The sequence below is a fragment of the Musa acuminata genome, chromosome BXJ3-4 (genome assembly GCF_036884655.1).
Source record: "Musa acuminata AAA Group cultivar baxijiao chromosome BXJ3-4, Cavendish_Baxijiao_AAA, whole genome shotgun sequence".
Classification (NCBI taxonomy): domain Eukaryota; kingdom Viridiplantae; phylum Streptophyta; class Magnoliopsida; order Zingiberales; family Musaceae; genus Musa; species Musa acuminata.
In genome coordinates this window covers 5,760,689-5,779,104 of record NC_088352.1, presented here as the reverse complement: position 1 = coordinate 5,779,104, position 18,416 = coordinate 5,760,689, and the positions used below count along the sequence as shown (strand labels likewise).

The following is an 18,416-nucleotide window of genomic DNA, read 5'->3' as shown; positions in this document are numbered from 1 at the left end:
TTCCCTTCTTCATGTAGATCAGTTGTTTCACGTCCTCTGTCAGTTTTCCTATCCTTGTTGCGTTATCCTCCTCCACCTAATGAAACCAAGTCAGTAACCAGTGCGAACTATAGATAAAACTCAAAGTTTACAGATTGCATGCATGCCGACCTTGGTGTCATTTCTTAGCGATTGGATGTATTCGTCACTCCACGAGCTTGGCTGGTAATTAGCCGATCGCCGAGGAGGAGTCTGCGCAGCACACCGGATATGTGGTCGGAAGCATGGACGTGGTGAAGCCTTGGACGGCGACGTCCACCGATGGGCACCGATGAGACTGCAGAAGGACGGAGCAGAAGCGCAGAAAGCCATTTGGCTCGGTGGACAACACCGAGCAGAAGACGGAGAATCTTATGGGCTTTGTAATGGCAGTGTCGCGATGGGCGTATTACGGACGGCTTCATTTATATCCACACAAGTTCCACATCCTCGTGTTCCATGCAAATGTATATTTGCTGTCAGCGTGTTCAACTTGTTCACTTCCGCACCAAGTTTCTGATATGATACGTGTATAAATTAAATTATAAAATGGTATTAAAACGATAAAAAGAATTTAATTTGGATTTCGAAATTAATTTGTGTTAAAGAGTTTTTCTTGGATTATATAAAGTCATGATTTGTATCCCTTCGAGTATATGTGTTGTGAAAACAATTGAGTTGTATAAGTTTTAGTAAATACATCAAGAAACCCTTCTTTCCTTGTCCAAATTAACTTGTTTTAATCTCTCCACTTCTTTCTTCAATTGATTCGGAGAGCCAAGTTAACTCATGACTTCCTAGAGTGCATTTTCAACATAAATTTCCTTGTTGATGAAGGAAAACTATAATTTATGGTGTATACAAATTAAGGCACTTCTAAGCACTCTTGATGTGTGGAAGCCTGTACTAGATGGTTTTATTAAACTTAGTGTGGAGGAAAAAATCCAAATGGATAAAGAAGCAATAAAACAACTCAAACATCAAAGAAAAGAGAAGAATGCCTTATTCACAATATACTAAGTCCTTAGCAAAATGAAGTTTGAGATTATTGCTTCCTCAAAGATATCAAAGGAGGCATGGAACACTTTACAAAAAAACAAGGTGAACAAGATCCGCCTACAAACTTTAAACTTTAAGAGCTGACTTTGAAAAACTACAACAATGCACCTCTATGTCCATTTCAAAGTACTTCTATAATATCATTTATATTATTCACCAAATGAGAAAAAATGCTTTCAATCACATGAGTAGCTACATGGAACTCTTTGCTAAAATTAATATGAATTATTCTGACAACATTACAGTTGATAATTGATCACAAAATTCAATAAGAGACAAAAGATAAATAAATGCAAAAACGACCCATCCCGTTAGTGAATGGGGAACGTTTATGCCACGTTAGTAGTGTCCCACTTCACACAAATATCTCGTGCTTGTCCAAAGCTTTTGTTTCCCACCACAAAGTGGACATTTCATGCGGCAGTCTAAACATGAACATCTATATTTATCGCAGACGACATGACGTACTACCAACTGTCATCCATCAATCAGGTCATACCAATTAGCATCGCATTTCTCTCGAGTATCACATTGGCTGAATTGAGAATTGTGACTATGTCTATCGGATACGACATGATGTACTACCAACTGCAATCCGTCAGATCGTACTGAGTTAACATGGCATTTGTCTTGGAGTCTCGTCTTAGCCAAATTGAGATAGTAAGAATTGCCGGCATTGTGGACTGTACATTAAGCACTGATGGGAATGGAAACACAGATGATAGAGTTAAGCGAATCTACGGATACCACAAGTCATTTTATATTTCACCATAATAGCTTATAGGCATACATAAAGATTTTAAATTTATAGTCAGTTTTGTGATAAAATCTCACGAAAAAAATTGATATAATCAAGTGAAACTTTCCATCCTATAACCAATTGACCTATAGAAAGTCAAGACCAACCAACATCACACTATACATGACATCAGAAAATGTTACAAAATTATTAGTTTAAGGATCAAATCTGACAATATTAAAGGATAAAAGATAAAGAAAGTCCACCTGTACGATCACCAACATGTGAAGCTTACGCTATTGTATTACAATCCTTTATTAATCTCACATTCATAAAATGGTTTTGGAAATAATATAGGGCGAATTTTCAAAAAAAAACCCTAAGTTTCATAATTTCCCAAATAGTACCCCAAGTTTGAAAAAAAAAAAAAAAAAAACCATAGAGCATCCTTTTTTTTTAAATGACCACCTTGCCTCGAATGACCACCGTCGTCCACCCAACCCCTTGTCGCATCATCACCCCACCGGTTGTCCCCTCTATTGGACCAATCTAGTGATGGAGGCATAATGGCTCCCACCACACCTCGTTGGACTAGTAATAGAGCGACCCTTGCCACCCTCACGCAAGCAAAGGCGCAAGCAAATTTGCATATTACCTCCACAACCAACAATGACGATGAGGGTCAAGGATCCAAGGGGTCTGACATAGGTCGCGTAGCCTCCTTATGCTCCTTCTTTGTTGATGTGCTATGCTCATGCCCCCTTCCTGCCATCAAAGGCAAAAAAGAGAGGGCAGCTTACCCTCATGATTAACGATGTAAATAAAGGTGGGCAGGTAGTTGGAATGACTATGCACGACGCGGAGGGGGGCCACTAATAGGGCATAGGCGCTAGCAGGATTAACGTAGGTGGAGGTATGGCTTAGGCTATAATAATTTTTTTTTCAAAATAATAAGAGAAAAATTATCTTTTCACATTATTAGAAGTGCTTTGAGAGAAATTATTAAACTTATATATTTTTTCTAAGAATTTATCTAATAATATATTATTTTATTCTTAATTAGGCCATGCCACATGATTGTAGACATTTGACTCATTAAATCAGCCTTTTTAGGTGTTTGTCCACAGTAAAGTTGAGAGAAATTATACCATCAAGGGTCCAAGGGGTCCGACGAAAGTTGAGGGGGGGGCAGTTAGTGTGGCCATGCACGACACGGAGGGGGGGACCCGCTTATAGGGTATAGGTGCCAGCAAGAATGGCATGGCTAGAGCTATAATAAAAAAATTTCAAAATAATAAAAGTAAAATTATCTTTACACGTTATTAGATGTGCTTTGAGAGAAATTATGAAACTTATATGTTTTTTCTAAGAATTTATCGAATAATATATCATTTTATTCTTAATTAAGTCATGATACGTGATTGTAGATAGATGATCCATTAAATCATCCTTTTTAGGTGCCCTGTCCATAGTAAAGTTGAGAGAAATTAAAAATTCAATCTCAATGAGTATCGACTACACTAATCTTGCTGTAGAAAACAATTAAGTATGTCCATTCCTAACTCGTAATTAGTATTTCTTTATTGTAGCTCTTTGTTTGTGTTCCCCTTGCCTAAGGAAGCCAAGAGACTCGCCTGTGTCTCATCTGCTTTACAGATTCGTCTCAGTTTTACTGCTAGATGACTCGAGAGAACTTTGCAGAATTCCTCCAACTTGGTGGTGGATGTCAGGTAATTGAGTTAAAAGTTTCTCGTATGAATAAAAAGGTGTTCAGCTCGCCAAAGTCTAAAAGTTGATGCCACTTTTATGCACACTATCATCACAGTTTCCTGGACTTGAGCTTAATGGAAGATTTATCCCAGTTCACTCCAAATTTGTGAAGAATAGAGATTCATATTTATGATCAAATGAGATGCCATTCCTTTAAGAGTGGGCACCTCCTATTTTTCTGTACACCAAGCAATGTTTGAGGTATTTCTTCATTCATTCTCTCGGAGATGTTTTGGTCTATACTTTTTTGAAATTTCTATGTATTTCCATTTTTCTGTACACCAAGCAATGTTTTGGACGTGGGATTCTTCATTGAAGTATGACACGACACATACTTTGCTCCTGGAGGATGAAGGTTTCTGGTTCTTTCAACCATGTCATTTTTCATCTCAGACACTTGTATAGTGACTGTCAGGTTTAGCAAGTAAAGTACGTCGAAGACTGTGGCATCAGATTCTGTAGATAATGCTCCTTCGAGGCTCCCTATCATTCACATTAAGCAAATGATGACAAGTTTTTACCCTATCATCCTCTCAAACATGAAAGTCGAAAGTGATAGATAGAGATGAACAAAGTTCTACTTGTGTCTCCTTAAGAACAGGTTCAGAAGCTGATTCCAAGCTCTTCTAGAACAGAAATAGAATATCATGGTGAAGAAAATATTCAAGAATTTCAAGCTTAAAATTGAACATTGTACAGAAGATTTGATGGTGCAGTTGTCGTGACTTGTGTGGTCTAAAAAAAGCAAATGCAATTTATGGAGCATTGATTGAAGCAAATTAAATATTGGTAACCGGACAGGGACAATTTCTTTAAATGCTATTGACTCTGTTTCCCACGGCAGAGTCCAATAAAACTTATATATATGTATAATATCACCTGTGATGGATCGACTAAGTATGCAGATCATGAAAAGGAAGAATCGTGTGAATAAAATGTATACTGGCCATGGGTTGTTTCGTTCAAGGTGTCGTCACTTTCATTCCCACAAAAGACATCAGTGTGATAAACATACACCAGCTATCGTGAATCATTAATGTGGCCTTTCATGTCCATATTATGATGATGGGTTCACATCAGAGCTACGGCACAAATGCCTAATAGATTTCCTTCACTAGAATAAGCGAGTCTGACCAAAAAGGCCAATACGTACGTTCTCAATGTGAAAATGAAGGATCAAATCTGACAATATTAAAGGATAAAAGATAAAGAAAGTCCACCTGTATGATCACCAACATGTGAAGCTTAAGCTATTGTACTACAATCTATTATTAATCTCACATTCATAAAATGGTTTTGGAAATAATATAGGGCGAATTTAAAAAAAAAACTCTAAGTTTCATAATTTCCCAAATAGTACCCCAAGTTTGAAAAAAAAAAGTCACCAAGCATCCTTTGTTTTTAAATGACCACCTTGCCCTAATCGACCACCGCCCTCCACCCAACCCGTTGTCGTTGTTAGGATCGAGAGCACTAAGAGGGGGGGGTGAATTAGTGCAGCGGATATCTTTCAGCGATTTAAAAATGAAAGCTGCGTTCGTCCGATAAAAACGATTTCGATGTAAAAGCCAATTCTAGGATTGCTTAAGATTAAGCGCAGTTTACGTCTAAGCACAGTTTACGTCTAAACACAGTCTGCGTCTAAATGCAGTTTGCGTCTAAACGCAGTTTTGCGTCTAAACACAGTTTTACGTCTAAACGCAGTTTTGCGTCTAAACTCAGTTTACGTCCAAACGCAGTTTTACGTCTAAACGCAGTTTGCGTCTAAAAGTAGTTTACGTCTAAAACACAGTTTTATGTCTAAACACAGTTTGCGCAGTTTACGTCTAAACACAGTTTTGCGTCTAAACTCAGTTTATGTCTAAACGCAGTTTTACGTCTAAACGCAGTTTGCGTCTAAACGCAGTTTTACATCTAAACGTAGTTTTACGCTTAAAAGAAGTTTACGTCTAAAACACAGTTTTATGTTTAAACACAGTTTGCGCAGTTTACGTTTAACCGCAGTTTTACGTCTAAACGCAGTTTTACGTCTAAATGTAGTTTGCGTCTAAAACAGTTTCAAAGGGATCTAAACTTAGAAACTAGTTCGTAAAAACGCAGAAGACAGTTTTGCAGAATCAAAACGCAAAAGTAAGCTGATCGTACGAAAAACACAGATTTACGTCTGAATGCAAATTCGAAAAGATCAGCACTTAGAACTTGTTCGTAAAGGCACAGAGAGTAGTAGTTATGTAGGAGGTTTGCAGTAATGATAAGGTACTCGAAATAAACGCAAACCAGAGATTTAGAGTGGTTCGGTCAGTCTTGACCTACTCCACTTTTGACTTCCTCCTCCAACGAGGTCACCGACGTCAACTAGCTGCCTTCCTTCAATGGGCGAAGGCCAACTGTCCTTTTACAGTTTCACTCCTTTTGACGGGCTCGGGAGACAACCCTTACAGATCCTTTCTCTCCTCTCTTTACAACTCAAGACTTGAAGAACATAAAGAGGAGAACTTTTGGACTTTACACAAATTTGAGCTCTTAGAATCACAGAAAAGATCAGGAATTCATTGTGGATCTGTATCTTTTCTGTGCTGAATGGGTGGGGTATTTATAGGCCCTAACCCAGTTCAAATTTGGAGCTCAAAACGATCAAATCCCGGAATTCCGGGATCAGGCGGTTGCACCTCTTGACTGGAGAGGTTGCACCGCCTGGCAGAGCTCGAAGACTGAGCTCAGGCGGTTGCACCTCTCTGCCAGAGCTCGAAGACTGAGCTCGGTGGTTGCACCGCCTGGCAGAGCTCGAAGACTGAGCTCGGTGGTTGCACCGCCTGGCAGAGCTCAAAATCTGAGCTCGGTGGTTGCACCTCTCTGTCAGGGGTGGCTGCACCTCTCTGCCAGAGCTCGAAGACCGAGCTCAGGCGGTGCATCTCCTGACCAGAGAGGTTGCACCTCTCTGCCAGAGCTCGAAGACCGAGCTCAGGTGGTTGCACCTCTTGACTGGAGAGGTTGCACCACCTGGCAGAGCTCGAAACTTGAGCTCTAGCGGTGCTACCTCTTGACAGAGGAGGTTGCACCGCCCAGCTTCGTTGGGAGATCCTCTCCTGGGCGGTTCCACCTCCTGGCTGGGGCGGTTGCACATCTTTCACTATTTCAGTTCACTTGATTTGGCTCCAAACTTGGCCCAAACCAGTCCGAACTTGAGCCTAATTGGCCCCTACTTGGGTTATAGAATTAACACCTAATCCTAACCCTAATTAACGTGCTAACTATGATTTTAAAGACATTTTCTAAGCTATTACAAAGTCCGCAAGTCAAGACTTCTTCTGGTGAGCTTCCGGCAAACTTCCGGCGGTCTTCCGATGAACTCTCGGAAACCATTCTGCGGACTCCCGGCAAGCTCCTAGACTTCACGATTTGATCTTAGTGAGTTCCAACGAGCTTCTTCGGTAAGCTCCGATCTTTCTCGGCGAGCTCCGCGAACTTCCAACGAACCTTCCGGCGAGCTTCCGAAAAACCCTTCGGCAAGCTCCCAACTCATTCTCGGCTAGTTCCGGTAGCATTCCCGACGAACCTTCGGACTTCCGTCGAACTCTCGAACTCGCAACAAATCCTTCGCGCTTGACTCCGACACTTTGTTTCGCTTTATGTCTTCATCGTTATCATAGTTAATCATGCACAATAAAATAAAACTTCGATCGAGACAATTAATCCTAAGCAATTAACCAAGTTGTCCGACATGTCATTGGTCCCTCGACGCTTCGTCCGATTCTTCGGCGCATCGTCCTCTCCTGCAGCCTATTGCCTAATCGGCCAGTTGACTCCGCAACTCCGATATCCTTGGCACAATACCCGCTCTTCTTGGCCTGATGCCCGATTCCACGGCCCAAAGCCTTCTGTCGATACGTCGACCGATCCACCGGCCCGACGTCCAATCTTCTGACATGTTCCTTCGGCACAACATGATTTTCTTGCTTTAATTGTCTCAACCTTATCGAAGCTTCCTGTGTCACTCAACCCGCAGATTAAATCATAAACATATATCAAGTAGTTTCATCATCAAAATACGAGATTCAACAGTCGTATCATCACCCCACCGGTTGCCCTATCCATCGGACCAATCTAGTGATGGAGGCATAGTGGCTCTCACCACATCTTGTTGGACTAGTAACAGAACGACCCTTGCCACCCTCACGCAAGCAAGGGCGCAAGCAACTTTGCATTGCACATCCACAACCAACAATGACGATAAGGGTTGAGGGTCCAAGGGGTCTGACGTAGATCGCATAGCCTCCTCATGCCCCTTCTTTGCTGATGTGCTATGCTCATGCCCCCTTCCCGCCATCAACCACAGGCAAAGAAGCGAGGGCAACTTACCCTTGTGACTAACGATGTTTATAAAGGTGGGCGGGCAGTTGGAATGACTATGCACAACGCGAAGGGGGGCCACTAATAGGGCATAGGCGCTAACAGGGTTAGCATAGGTGGAGGTATGGTTAGGGCTATAATAATTGTTTTTCAAAATAATAAGAGTAAAATTATCTTTTTACGTTATTAGAAGTGCTTTGAGAGAAATTATGAAACTCTTATATTTTTTCTAAGAATTTATCTAATAATATATTGTTTTATTCTTAATTAGGCCATACCACGTGTGATTGTAGACGGTTGATTCATTAAATCAGCCTTTTTAGGTGTTTGTCCACAATAAAGTTGAGAGAAATTATACCATTAAGGGTCCAAGGGGTCCGACGAAAGTTGAGGGGGGGGGGGGGGGGCACAATTAGTGTGACCATGCACGATGCGGAGGGAGAGACCCGGTTATAGGGTATAGGTGCCAGCAAGGTTGGCATAGGTAGAGGCATGGCTAGGGCTATAATAAATTTTTTTTTAAATAATAAGAGTAAAATTATCTTTACACATTATTAGAGGTGCTTTGAGAGAAATTGTGAAACTTATATATTTTTTCTAAGAATTTATCGAATAATATATCATTTTATTCTTAATTAAGCCATGTTACGTGATTGTAGATAGATGATCCATTAAATCATCCTTTTTAGGTGCCCTGTCCATAGTAAAGTTGAGAGAAATTAAAAATTCAATCTCAGTAGCATAAAATAAAATATACTATAAGCTTTTTTTTCCTTTAATGGTTAATAAAGAAAGTTTTCTACTTTTAAAACGATGATACAGATCAATTATCACAACCAACAAACGAAAATTACACTATCAAATACCTTTTACAGAATAAACAGAGTGATTACACCTAAAGAAACTTGATCAAAGACTAGGACAAATCACGAGGAGAATTATAGCTTCACGATATTATCCTTAATTACATTGTTACAGAAGTATAGGTTCAATCAACAAAGACCCGATGCGATCCTCGATCACTCCATCGGGTTTGCCATATCCATCTCCATATTGGTACATGCAATGGGCCATTCGAGGAATATTGATGGCTATCATTTTTAGGTTTTCCTCGAAACGAGAAGTGAAACTTCGATCTCCGTTTATTGCTCTCCAATTCCCCCTAATTGTTAAAATAAAGAGATAAATGAGTTGTAGAAGAAGAAGTTGAATGTTATTGACATATCCTCCGTCTTTATATACAGGTTAGAAGGAGAAGTTTCCTCAACGGGTTAGAGGATTTCCTCAACAGTTAGGGAAATCTCATCTACTTATCATGCCCCCGCAAGATGGTGCTCCTATCAAGGAGGCCAATCTTGGACTGATGTAATGCAAACAGCTTACGAGCTATAGGCTTCGTAAGTGAGTCGGCCAATTGATCAGTTGTATGAACATGAGAAACACGGAGTTGACGGCGGACAACTTGATCACGTACAAAGTGGAAGTCAATAGCAATATGTTTCATGCGGGAGTGGAATACCGGATTAGCGCACAGATAGGTAGCTCCAATATTATCACAATATATTGTAGGAGTGGAATCGATGTTGAGTTCCTGGAGAAGATTCGTGATCCAATTGAGTTCTGTAGTGGTAGCGGCAATGGCACGGTATTCAGCTTCAGTTGTAGACCGGGCGACTGTCTTTTGCTTCTTAGAACTCCAACTGATTGGATGAGCACCAAGGAAGATAATATACCCCGATGTGGATGTTCTATCATCAAGGTTGCCCGCCCAATCAGCATCGGCAAATGCATGAAGACGAAGTGGAGAGTGTTTACGAAAAAAGAGTCCATGATTTAGAGTCCCTTTAAGATATCGTAGAAGTCTCTTGACCGCAGACCAGTGTAGAGTAGATGGTTGCTGCAGAAACTGTGATAATTTGTTCACAGCAAATGAGATGTCTGGACGCGTGAGAGCTAAGTATTGTAAAGAGCCAACAACTTGGCGGTATTGAGTGGGTTCCGTAGCAGGACTTCCATCTGATAATTTGAGAGAACCGCTAGTAGAGATGGGGGTTGTAACTGCATTTGCATCCTGCATGTTTGTCTTTAATAATAAATCTTGAATGTACTTGCGTTGTGATAAAAGGAGACCGGAAGATGTGAAGGTAGCTTCGACGCCCAAAAAGTAGCTCAAGGGTCCGAGATCCTTAAGCGAGAATCGAGCTGCCAGCTGTTTGACGAACGCTTGGATGCTGGCGGGATTGTTTCCTGTGACAATAATATCATCCACATATACCAGAATATACATTGTGTTTCCATGATGATGTCGCAGAAACAACGAAGTGTCAGATTTGGAGTTAAGAAAGCCGACAGAAGTCAAAAATGAGCTAAGTTGAGTGTACCAAGCTCTCGGAGCCTGACGAAGTCCATAAATGGCTTTCCGAAGTTTGCAAACATGCTGTGGATACTGAGGATGAGTAAAACCGGGGGGTTGTTGCATAAAAACATCTTCAGATAGAGATCCCTGTAGAAAGGCATTATTAACATCCAATTGTCGTAATTGCCAGCCTTTAGTGGTAGCCAGACTCAAGATAAGCCGGATTGTAGTGGGTTTAACAACAGGACTAAACGTCTTAGTGAAATCAACTCCAGGTCGTTGATGGAACCCTTTGGCGACCAGGCGTGCCTTATATCGAGCAACTGAGCCATCTGGGTTCCGCTTAATTCTAAAGACCCACTTACACCCGATGATGTTTTGTGAAGGATGAAAAGGAATTAGATCCCATGTTGAATTATGGAGGAGGGCATTATATTCCTCGCTCATGGCAATACGCCAATGCGGAGATTTTTAGGCTTGAGTGAAGGTGGTGGGTTCAATGTTGGGGGATGAGGAATTCATGACAGCTTGTAGGTTAAGTACTTGACGAGGTTTAAAAATACCATGCTTAGAGCGAGTGGTCATAGGATGATTGGAGATGACAGGATTAGGAGGTAATGTTGGGTGAGGATCAGTGGCACAAGCCGAGTCAAGTGGAGACACGTCAGGGGCACTTGGGCGAGAAGGAGGTAAAGAGGATGGTTGTGTTTCGGAACATATTGCCCCATCAATTGGAGAAGAGTGGAGTGGAGTAGGAACAGAGGAAACAGACAAGTGTTGAACTGGAGTGATATAGTGCGGATCAGGAGGGGAGGAAGTAGACGAAGACATGGGAGGCTCGTCCGATTGATCCGAAGGTATACTCCAGTGAGATAGTGAAGTGGTCCGTATGGCAGGATATGGAAGGGTTTGGAAAGGAAAGTTAGACTCAACAAAGATAACGTGACGTGATACAAAGATTTTGTGAGTGTGGAGATTATAGCAGCGGAAAGCATTATGGTCAAGTGAGTAACCAATAAAGATGCAAGGAGAAGATCAGGATGTTAACTTATGAGAGGCATAGGGACGTAACCAAGGATAACATAAACAACCGAACACGCGGAGTTTACGAAGGTTAGGGGGTTTGTGGAACAGTGTGTCAAAGGGGGACTGGTGTTGTAGAACTGGTGTAGGCATCCGATTAATTAGGTAGACAGCAGTTTGAAAGGCTGCTGTCCAGAAAGTTGAAGGCATGGAAGCCTGATGTAAAAGTGTGAGTCCAGTTTCTACTATATGCCGATGTTTGCGTTCGGCAGAACCAACTAGTTGAGGAGTATGTGGAGGAGACTGAGGTGTTGAATGCCACAAGCTGAGAGATGAGACGCCAGGGCTTGATATTCACCGCCACCATCAGAGTAGACTGTTTTAATGGTAGACTGAAAATAGTTTTCGACCAACTTCTGGAAAGTGGAAAAAACGCGAGAAACGTCAGATTTATGAGAAAGAGGATATATCCATGTGTACTTGGAGAAGTGATCTACAAAAATAACATAAAATCGAAACTTATCAAAAGATAAGATTGGAGCAGGACCCCAAACATCAGTATATATAATTTCAAAAGGTTTAGAGGAGGAAATTGAAGATGAACCAAAAGGCTGCCGATGACTCTTATTACTAAGACAAGCATCACAATGCATCATAGAATTAGGGGACTTAAAAAGAGGAAGAGAGTGACAAGATAATAATTTCTGCTGAATAAAGGGTGAGGGATGGCCAAGCCGACGATGCCACACATCAACTGGAACCGCAACAGAAGAATGAACAGTGGGCTGGGTCATTCGAGAGGCTGACGGCCATTCATAAATGTTGTCTTTATTCGGGCCTTGGACCAATGATGCCCCCGTGCTCAAATCCTTAACAAGAAATGAATCAGGAAAGAATTCAATGGAAGTATTGTTATGTTTGCAAAATTGAGAAACAGAAATGAGGTTGCGTTTAATATGAGGGGCGCATAAAACATCATCGAGAGTAAATGTATTAGAGTCAGAATTAAGCGTTGTGGAACCAGTATGAGTTATAGAAAGTCCTTTACCATCACCGATGATGATATCTTTGCCGCCATAGGGATTGTGAAGAGACAAATTCTGAAGATCAGCGGTGATGTGATGAGAGGCACCAGAGTCGACAATCCAGTTAGACTGGCTAGGTGTCGGAATAGTTAGGAGATTTTCCTGTGGCCAGTGTGACAGAGTAGGGAGGCGGAGACGAGACCGGCAAACTTTAGCGGAATGGCCGACTTTGTCACACAGTTGGCAAACGACCCGTCTCTGATGGCTCGGTAGGGCAGGACGCCAAGACGGATGATGGCTGGAGTCGCCACTTTGCGAGAAGGGATGACTAGGAGGATAGGAGGGGTGTTGCATGGAACTCACAGAATCAAGAGGCGTAGTAGCCAAACCTTGGGTGATGTTCGGTGAGTACCGAGTGTTCTTCTGTTTAGACTTGTGACTGACTTGAGCTGTGACAGTTGATCCAGGCAGTTTGTCTGCACGCTTCAAAGACATCTCGTAGTCAGTCAACTTATCATAGAGATCTTCAAAAGAGATTGGCGAGTAGCGTGCCCGAATTGCAACAGCCAATTCTTTGTAGTCGGTGTCGAGACCATTGAGGGTATGAATGACAACCTCTTCATCACATAGGAAATGACCTATCAAGGCCAAGTCATCGATGATAACCTTGATAAGTTGTAAATAATCAGAGATAGTACTTCCCTCTTGTTTTGTCTCCATAAGCTTGGATAGAAGACTGAGCTTGCGAGTACGCGAATGATTTGCTAGGGTGGTTTGCAGTTTAGACCATGCATCGGCAGCTGTCACATATGAAGATATCAAGGGAGCAACGGATCCAGCAACTGAAGCTTGAATGGCTTGGAGAATGAGACGATCTTGACGTAGCCACAGTTTGTGAGCTGGATTGGGTACTGGATTAGGATCACCGGGGATGTTGAGCATGGCCGGAGGACAACTGAAAGAACCATCAACGTAACCTAACAAATCATATCCAAATAAAAGATTAGAGAATTGAGCTCGCCAGGACGCATAGTTGCCACCCTTTGATAACTTAAAGGGGATTAGCGTGGCAGCATTGATGGAGATAAGCCCTGTAGAAGAACAAGAAGTGGGAGTCCCTACAGGAACTGAAACATCAGAAGAAGTGAATGAAGACATTTTCCTTCTTTTTTTTTTCTTTTTTTTTTTTTTTTTTAGAAGAAGGCAGCGAACCTTGTGTGATACTCAGGTCACACAAGGTGGAGAATGAGGGAGGGGGCTGCTGCTATAGATTGCTTGCTGTAGCAGATTGAGCAATCTACAACAGTGCCAAAAGCTGCCGGCAGCTGCTGTGGATTGCTGCTTGCTGCTGCAGATTGTAGGGACTGCAGTTCGCCGGGAGATGGCTGCAAAAACTGCAGCGGTACTCAAGACTGCAGTTCGCTGCTGTGGATTGCTGCTTGCTGCAGCAGATTGTAGAGGCTGCAGTTCGCCGGAAGATGGCTGCGAAAACTACAGCGGTACTCAAGACTGCGGTTCGCCGGAAAATGATCGCAAAAATCTGCAGCAGTACTCAAGGAAACTGCAGTGAGAGAAATCTGTAGCAATTAGGTGTATAGAGAAAAGCGGCAATGAAAGCTGCTGCGATAGAGGAAGGAAGATGCAGCGGTTGCGGCTGCTGCTGGCCGGGAAGTGGCTGCGACAGCGAAGGAGGAAGACGCGAGAAAGACACCGTCGTTCGCCGTTCGTTGCTATTGAGGAGGAAGACACCGCCGTTGAGGAGGCGCCGTTGTGTAGAGGGAAACGGCAGCGAAAGCTGCTGCGGTAGAGGAAGATGCAGCAGTTGCGACAGCTACTGGCCGGAGAAGTGCAGGAGGCGGCTGATGTCTTCTCTGGTGCTGCCCAACGTGGGGCTGAAGGACCACGTTGTCCTTCCGGCGAAGAAGAAGGAAGAGGAAGGTGCAGCAGTTGCGACTGCTACTGGCTGGGAAGCGAGGAAGACACCGTTGTTCGCCATTCACTGCTATTGAGGAGAGAATGTTTTCCTCCTTGCGTGACGGCGACGGAGAGTGTCTGCTGTAGGCAGCAAATAGGAGAGGGAGCAAGGCCGGCGAAGAAAAGCAAGACCGGTTAGCACTGGCTCTGAATCCGTGTCTTGGTGCTTCTTCAATGACTCCGCTTGAGGCAGCGTGCTACTGTGGCCGCTTGGCTAACACATGGCGATGCTGCTGTCGCCAAGAGGAGCTGGCTCTGATACCATGTTAAAATAAAGAGATAAATTAGTTGTAGAAGAAGAAGTTGAATGTTATTGACATATCCTCCGTCTTTATATACAGGTTAGAAGGAGAAGTTTCCTCAACGGGTTAGAGGATTTCCCTCAACAGAGTAGAGAGATTTCCTCAACAGTTAGGGAAATCTCATCTACTTATCACTAATCAATATGCTCACGAGCCGCATACTCCGATAAACCGCTCTCATGCATGTAGCACTGGATAGATTTGGGCACATCGCCTCTTTCAAGCTCGTCCTGCACAAAAACAACCGATGGAGAGAGGAGAAACTGTGTGAACTCTTTATTGCCATGATTCCATGAACGAATGATAATTATGGTGCATTTCAAATACCTTGGAAGTACCCAAATCATCACAAAGTCGAAGGATCATGGATGACCGTCTTGCAATCTCAGGACAGCTGTGGAAGTCTTCCAAGGTCTCTTGACTTACATCGTCACTGGTGCAATAAGCAAGAGTCAATATCAGGAGACCCGATATCGATACTAGTGCGTTCTCCAAGTACTCTTCAAGATTGGGTGTGTAGCCTTGGTGGTACCACCTTGCTTCTACCATGTATGCCTTGCATAGATCTGCCCACTGAATCCAACGGTAGCACTGCTTATAAAGTGGAACTGCATGATTGACGATACACAAAAGAGGGGGGATGGGATCGATATGTTACTGCTTTTTTTAGGTGTGGAATTATATCCAGACCCTTCTCTTTCATAACATTGTACGCGGTGTCATTTGTAGTGTTGAAGAGGGCTAGAAAACATATCTTCATGTACTCTGGCAATTTGTCCATTGTATTAACATCCCATCTGCAACATCCATCAGAGTAGATGTTATCAGGAATCAAAGATTGTTGAAATAACACCTCCTACATGCATGACGTGGAGGAGTTGTTTACCTTTCGACGGCATCCGTGAAAAGCTCGAGCTCATCGATGGTGCCGTAAACATCATACACATCATCTATTGTTGTTATCAGGCAGTTCCCTTTTGTCTGCGCCTCCCTGAATCTTGCAAACTGTGGCTCAAAAGCCCAGCCAACCGTCCAGAAATAGTTCTCCATCAACCTGTCCCTGGAAAATGGAAGCCTCTGCGCCAGGCCAAGATTGCTCCACCATCTGATAGATAGCCATAAGTTTGTGCTGAAGTTTGCTGGTTCATAAACGAGGGCAGAATGCACAAGACATGATTCAAGTAAAGCAAGCTCAAAATACCTCGACACTTCTCTGAGTTCCCTCTGATATATGATCTGAACCCTGTTGAAGTCCAACTTAGCCAATTCAAGCAGGACAGGGTTCATCTTCGCTTCCCTTTGGGATGCTTCTATGAACCACCTGGTCTGTAACCTCGGCATCCTCCAGTTCAATGGAAGCTCCAAGGCATGGGCTACGTGCTCCCTGAGATGAGGCTCAAGTGATCCCTCCATGAGGCTCTTGAGCTGTTTAGTCGTAAAGTTTATAGCTTCTTCCAGCACGTGCTCTCCTTCCTGTGCAAGATGGGAAGCCTCGTACAAGCTCACCAATCCTTCGGTCTGGTGGCGAAGGCTGGCTTTCAAGTTGCCCTTCTCATCTATAAATCGGTTGAAGACACCTTTAGAACATCCACAAAATTTGTGCATGTCAGATTGTGACACCATGGTAGAGCAGAATAAACACAAAATTCCAATAGTATGTAAAGCTATTAGCGTGGCATAATTGTATGACTAATTGGACATATTTCTAGTTGTCTCAGTTTTATGAAAGTAATTGTTCTAGCAATATATGAGGTACATCAGCGACAATGTTGTATCAGTCGCCAAGAAAGGAGTAAAGCAGGATATACAGCTTAATCACCTTCAGAAACAGCAAACCCATGTTCTCTGAGAAGCCTGAACATAAGAGCCGTGGCATGAAGATTATCCTTCAGCAACATGTTCACCTTTTCCACGGAACCGTATATAGTCCCTAAAGCATCCTTAATATCCTCCTTAAAGTGATACGCCACCCCAAGCTGCCGCAGGTGATCGATCAGTTGAAGCTGCTCCTCAATTCCCTTCTTCGTGTAGATCAGCTGTTTCACGTCCTCTGTCAGTTTGTCCATCCTTCTTGCGTTATCCTCCTCCACCTGATGAAAGCTAGTCAGTAACCAATGCGAACTATAGATAAAACTCAACCTTACATATTGCATGCACGCCGACCTTGGTGTCAGTTGTTAGCGATTGTATGTATTCGTCACTCCACGAGCTCGGCTGGTAATCAGCCGATCGCCGAGGAGGAGGAGGAGTCCGCGCAGTACACCGGATTGGCAGTAGGAGGCATCGACGGGGTGAAGACTTGGAGGGGGCAGTCCGCGGATAGGCACCGATCAAGCTGCAGCAGAAGGACGGAGCAGAAGAGCAGAAAGCCATTTGGCTCGGTGGATAACACTCAGTAGAGGATCGGAGAATCTGATGGGCTTTGTAATGGCGGTGTTGTCGTTGGATTTATAGTGCCAGAGGCGGTGAAAACAGGATGGATTCAGTAACGAGGCTCTCGTGTCTCTCGACGGACGTCCGACCTCCCTAAAACGAGAGTCACAAGCAGAATGCTAACTTCGACGCTTAATTCAACCGTATAGTATCGCTTTGAGTCCAAATAATCTTCAAAGGCATGAACCAAAGTCGAACAAAAAGGGATTTGTAATCTTTATTAATGCGTTCGGGAGCTATTAAAATTCAGCTGCGAGTCGGATTAATAAGTGACAACAATTTGGTTCTGTTAGATACAATTGAATTTATATGTTACGACTAAAATTAATTTATATTGTTTGGGGTCCGATTTGACAGAATCCGTTGGGTCGAAAACAGAAAAGAAGACAAATAAATGCAAAAGCGACCCATGCTATTACTGCATAAGAGAACATTTATGCCACGTTATCAGCGTACCACTTCACAGTTATTATGTGCATGTTGAGAGCTTTTGTTTCCCAACACGATGTGGACATTGCATGTGGCAGTGTAAATGTAAACATCTATGTCTATTGGATCCATCACATCATATTAATAATTAACATCGAATTGGTCATGAGTATCAAATTGACTAAAGAAGTATCGGTATTGTGTGCTGTACATTTAACGACTCAAGTCCTTCATCTACAAGGAGTGACACAGATAGTGAATCTCTCCATCCTATAACCATTTAACCTCTCCAAAGTAAAGACCAATCAACATCACAGTATACATGACATCAAAGATGGTCAAATCCGGCATTCTCAAAAGAGAAAAAGAAAGTCCACTCGTATGATCATCAACGTGCGCAGCTTATGCAATTGTAATACAACGGTCTATTAATCTCGCATTCAGAAAAGACAGAGTCCACTTGTATGATCATCAATATGTAAACCCTATGCTATTGCACTTCATTTTATTCGCACAATAATAGTGTGGACAACAAAAATAATAATTTAGATAATAGTGTGTGCTTGTGCGCTGTGAAACTCATGGGAAGGTTTGTTTAGGCGTAAATGAAACTCGCATTAAGCTACTGTTATATTTTATTTTTGTGACATCTTCATTTGATTAAATTCGAAGATGAGTAAAAATTAAAATTGATTTATAAGAATATGATACATATATCAGTATTAACTTTGGCTTAATCAATTTGAACCACGCTAAATGCAGCCGCCAACAGTTCGACTGAGTACCTAATTGAATATTATACTCCTTTCGTTTCCTAACTCGTACCCACAACAGAATCGGATATTAAGCAGGTTAAATTAATCTGCACTTAATTTATAATGCATCGTGCCTATCACATTAAACAGGTCAAATGGATTATGACTTCCAATGACAATGCA

At 42.5% G+C, this 18,416-nt stretch overlaps 1 protein-coding gene across 1 annotated transcript; it reads right to left on the bottom strand.

The window, feature by feature from the left end:
* Positions 1–8,858: 8,858 nt before the first annotated feature.
* Positions 8,859–16,695, bottom strand: LOC135635132 (monoterpene synthase 7, chloroplastic-like). The gene is made up of 6 exons (XM_065146004.1): positions 16,436–16,695; positions 15,818–16,193; positions 15,503–15,721; positions 15,275–15,413; positions 14,900–15,189; positions 8,859–9,098 (listed from the first exon to the last, which is right to left on the bottom strand). Exons 1-6 carry the CDS (start codon positions 16,680–16,682, stop codon positions 8,909–8,911), a joined length of 1,461 nt encoding a protein of 486 aa, XP_065002076.1. The 5' UTR covers positions 16,683–16,695; the 3' UTR covers positions 8,859–8,908.
* Positions 16,696–18,416: the final 1,721 nt, after the last annotated feature.

Bases quoted from the DNA above. Each gene is read 5' to 3' on its own strand.
- LOC135635132 (XM_065146004.1), bottom strand. From the start codon at position 16,682: ATGGACAAACTGACAGAGGACGTGAAACAGCTGATCTACACGAAGAAG. The intron at 16,194-16,435 runs GTGATTAAGCTG...GATGTTCTAAAG, and splicing joins TGGGTTTGCTGTTTCTGAAG to GTGTCTTCAACCGATTTATA. The intron at 9,099-14,899 runs GCAATAAAGAGT...TTTAACAATTAG, and splicing joins CATTCGTTCATGGAATCATG to GGGGAATTGGAGAGCAATAA.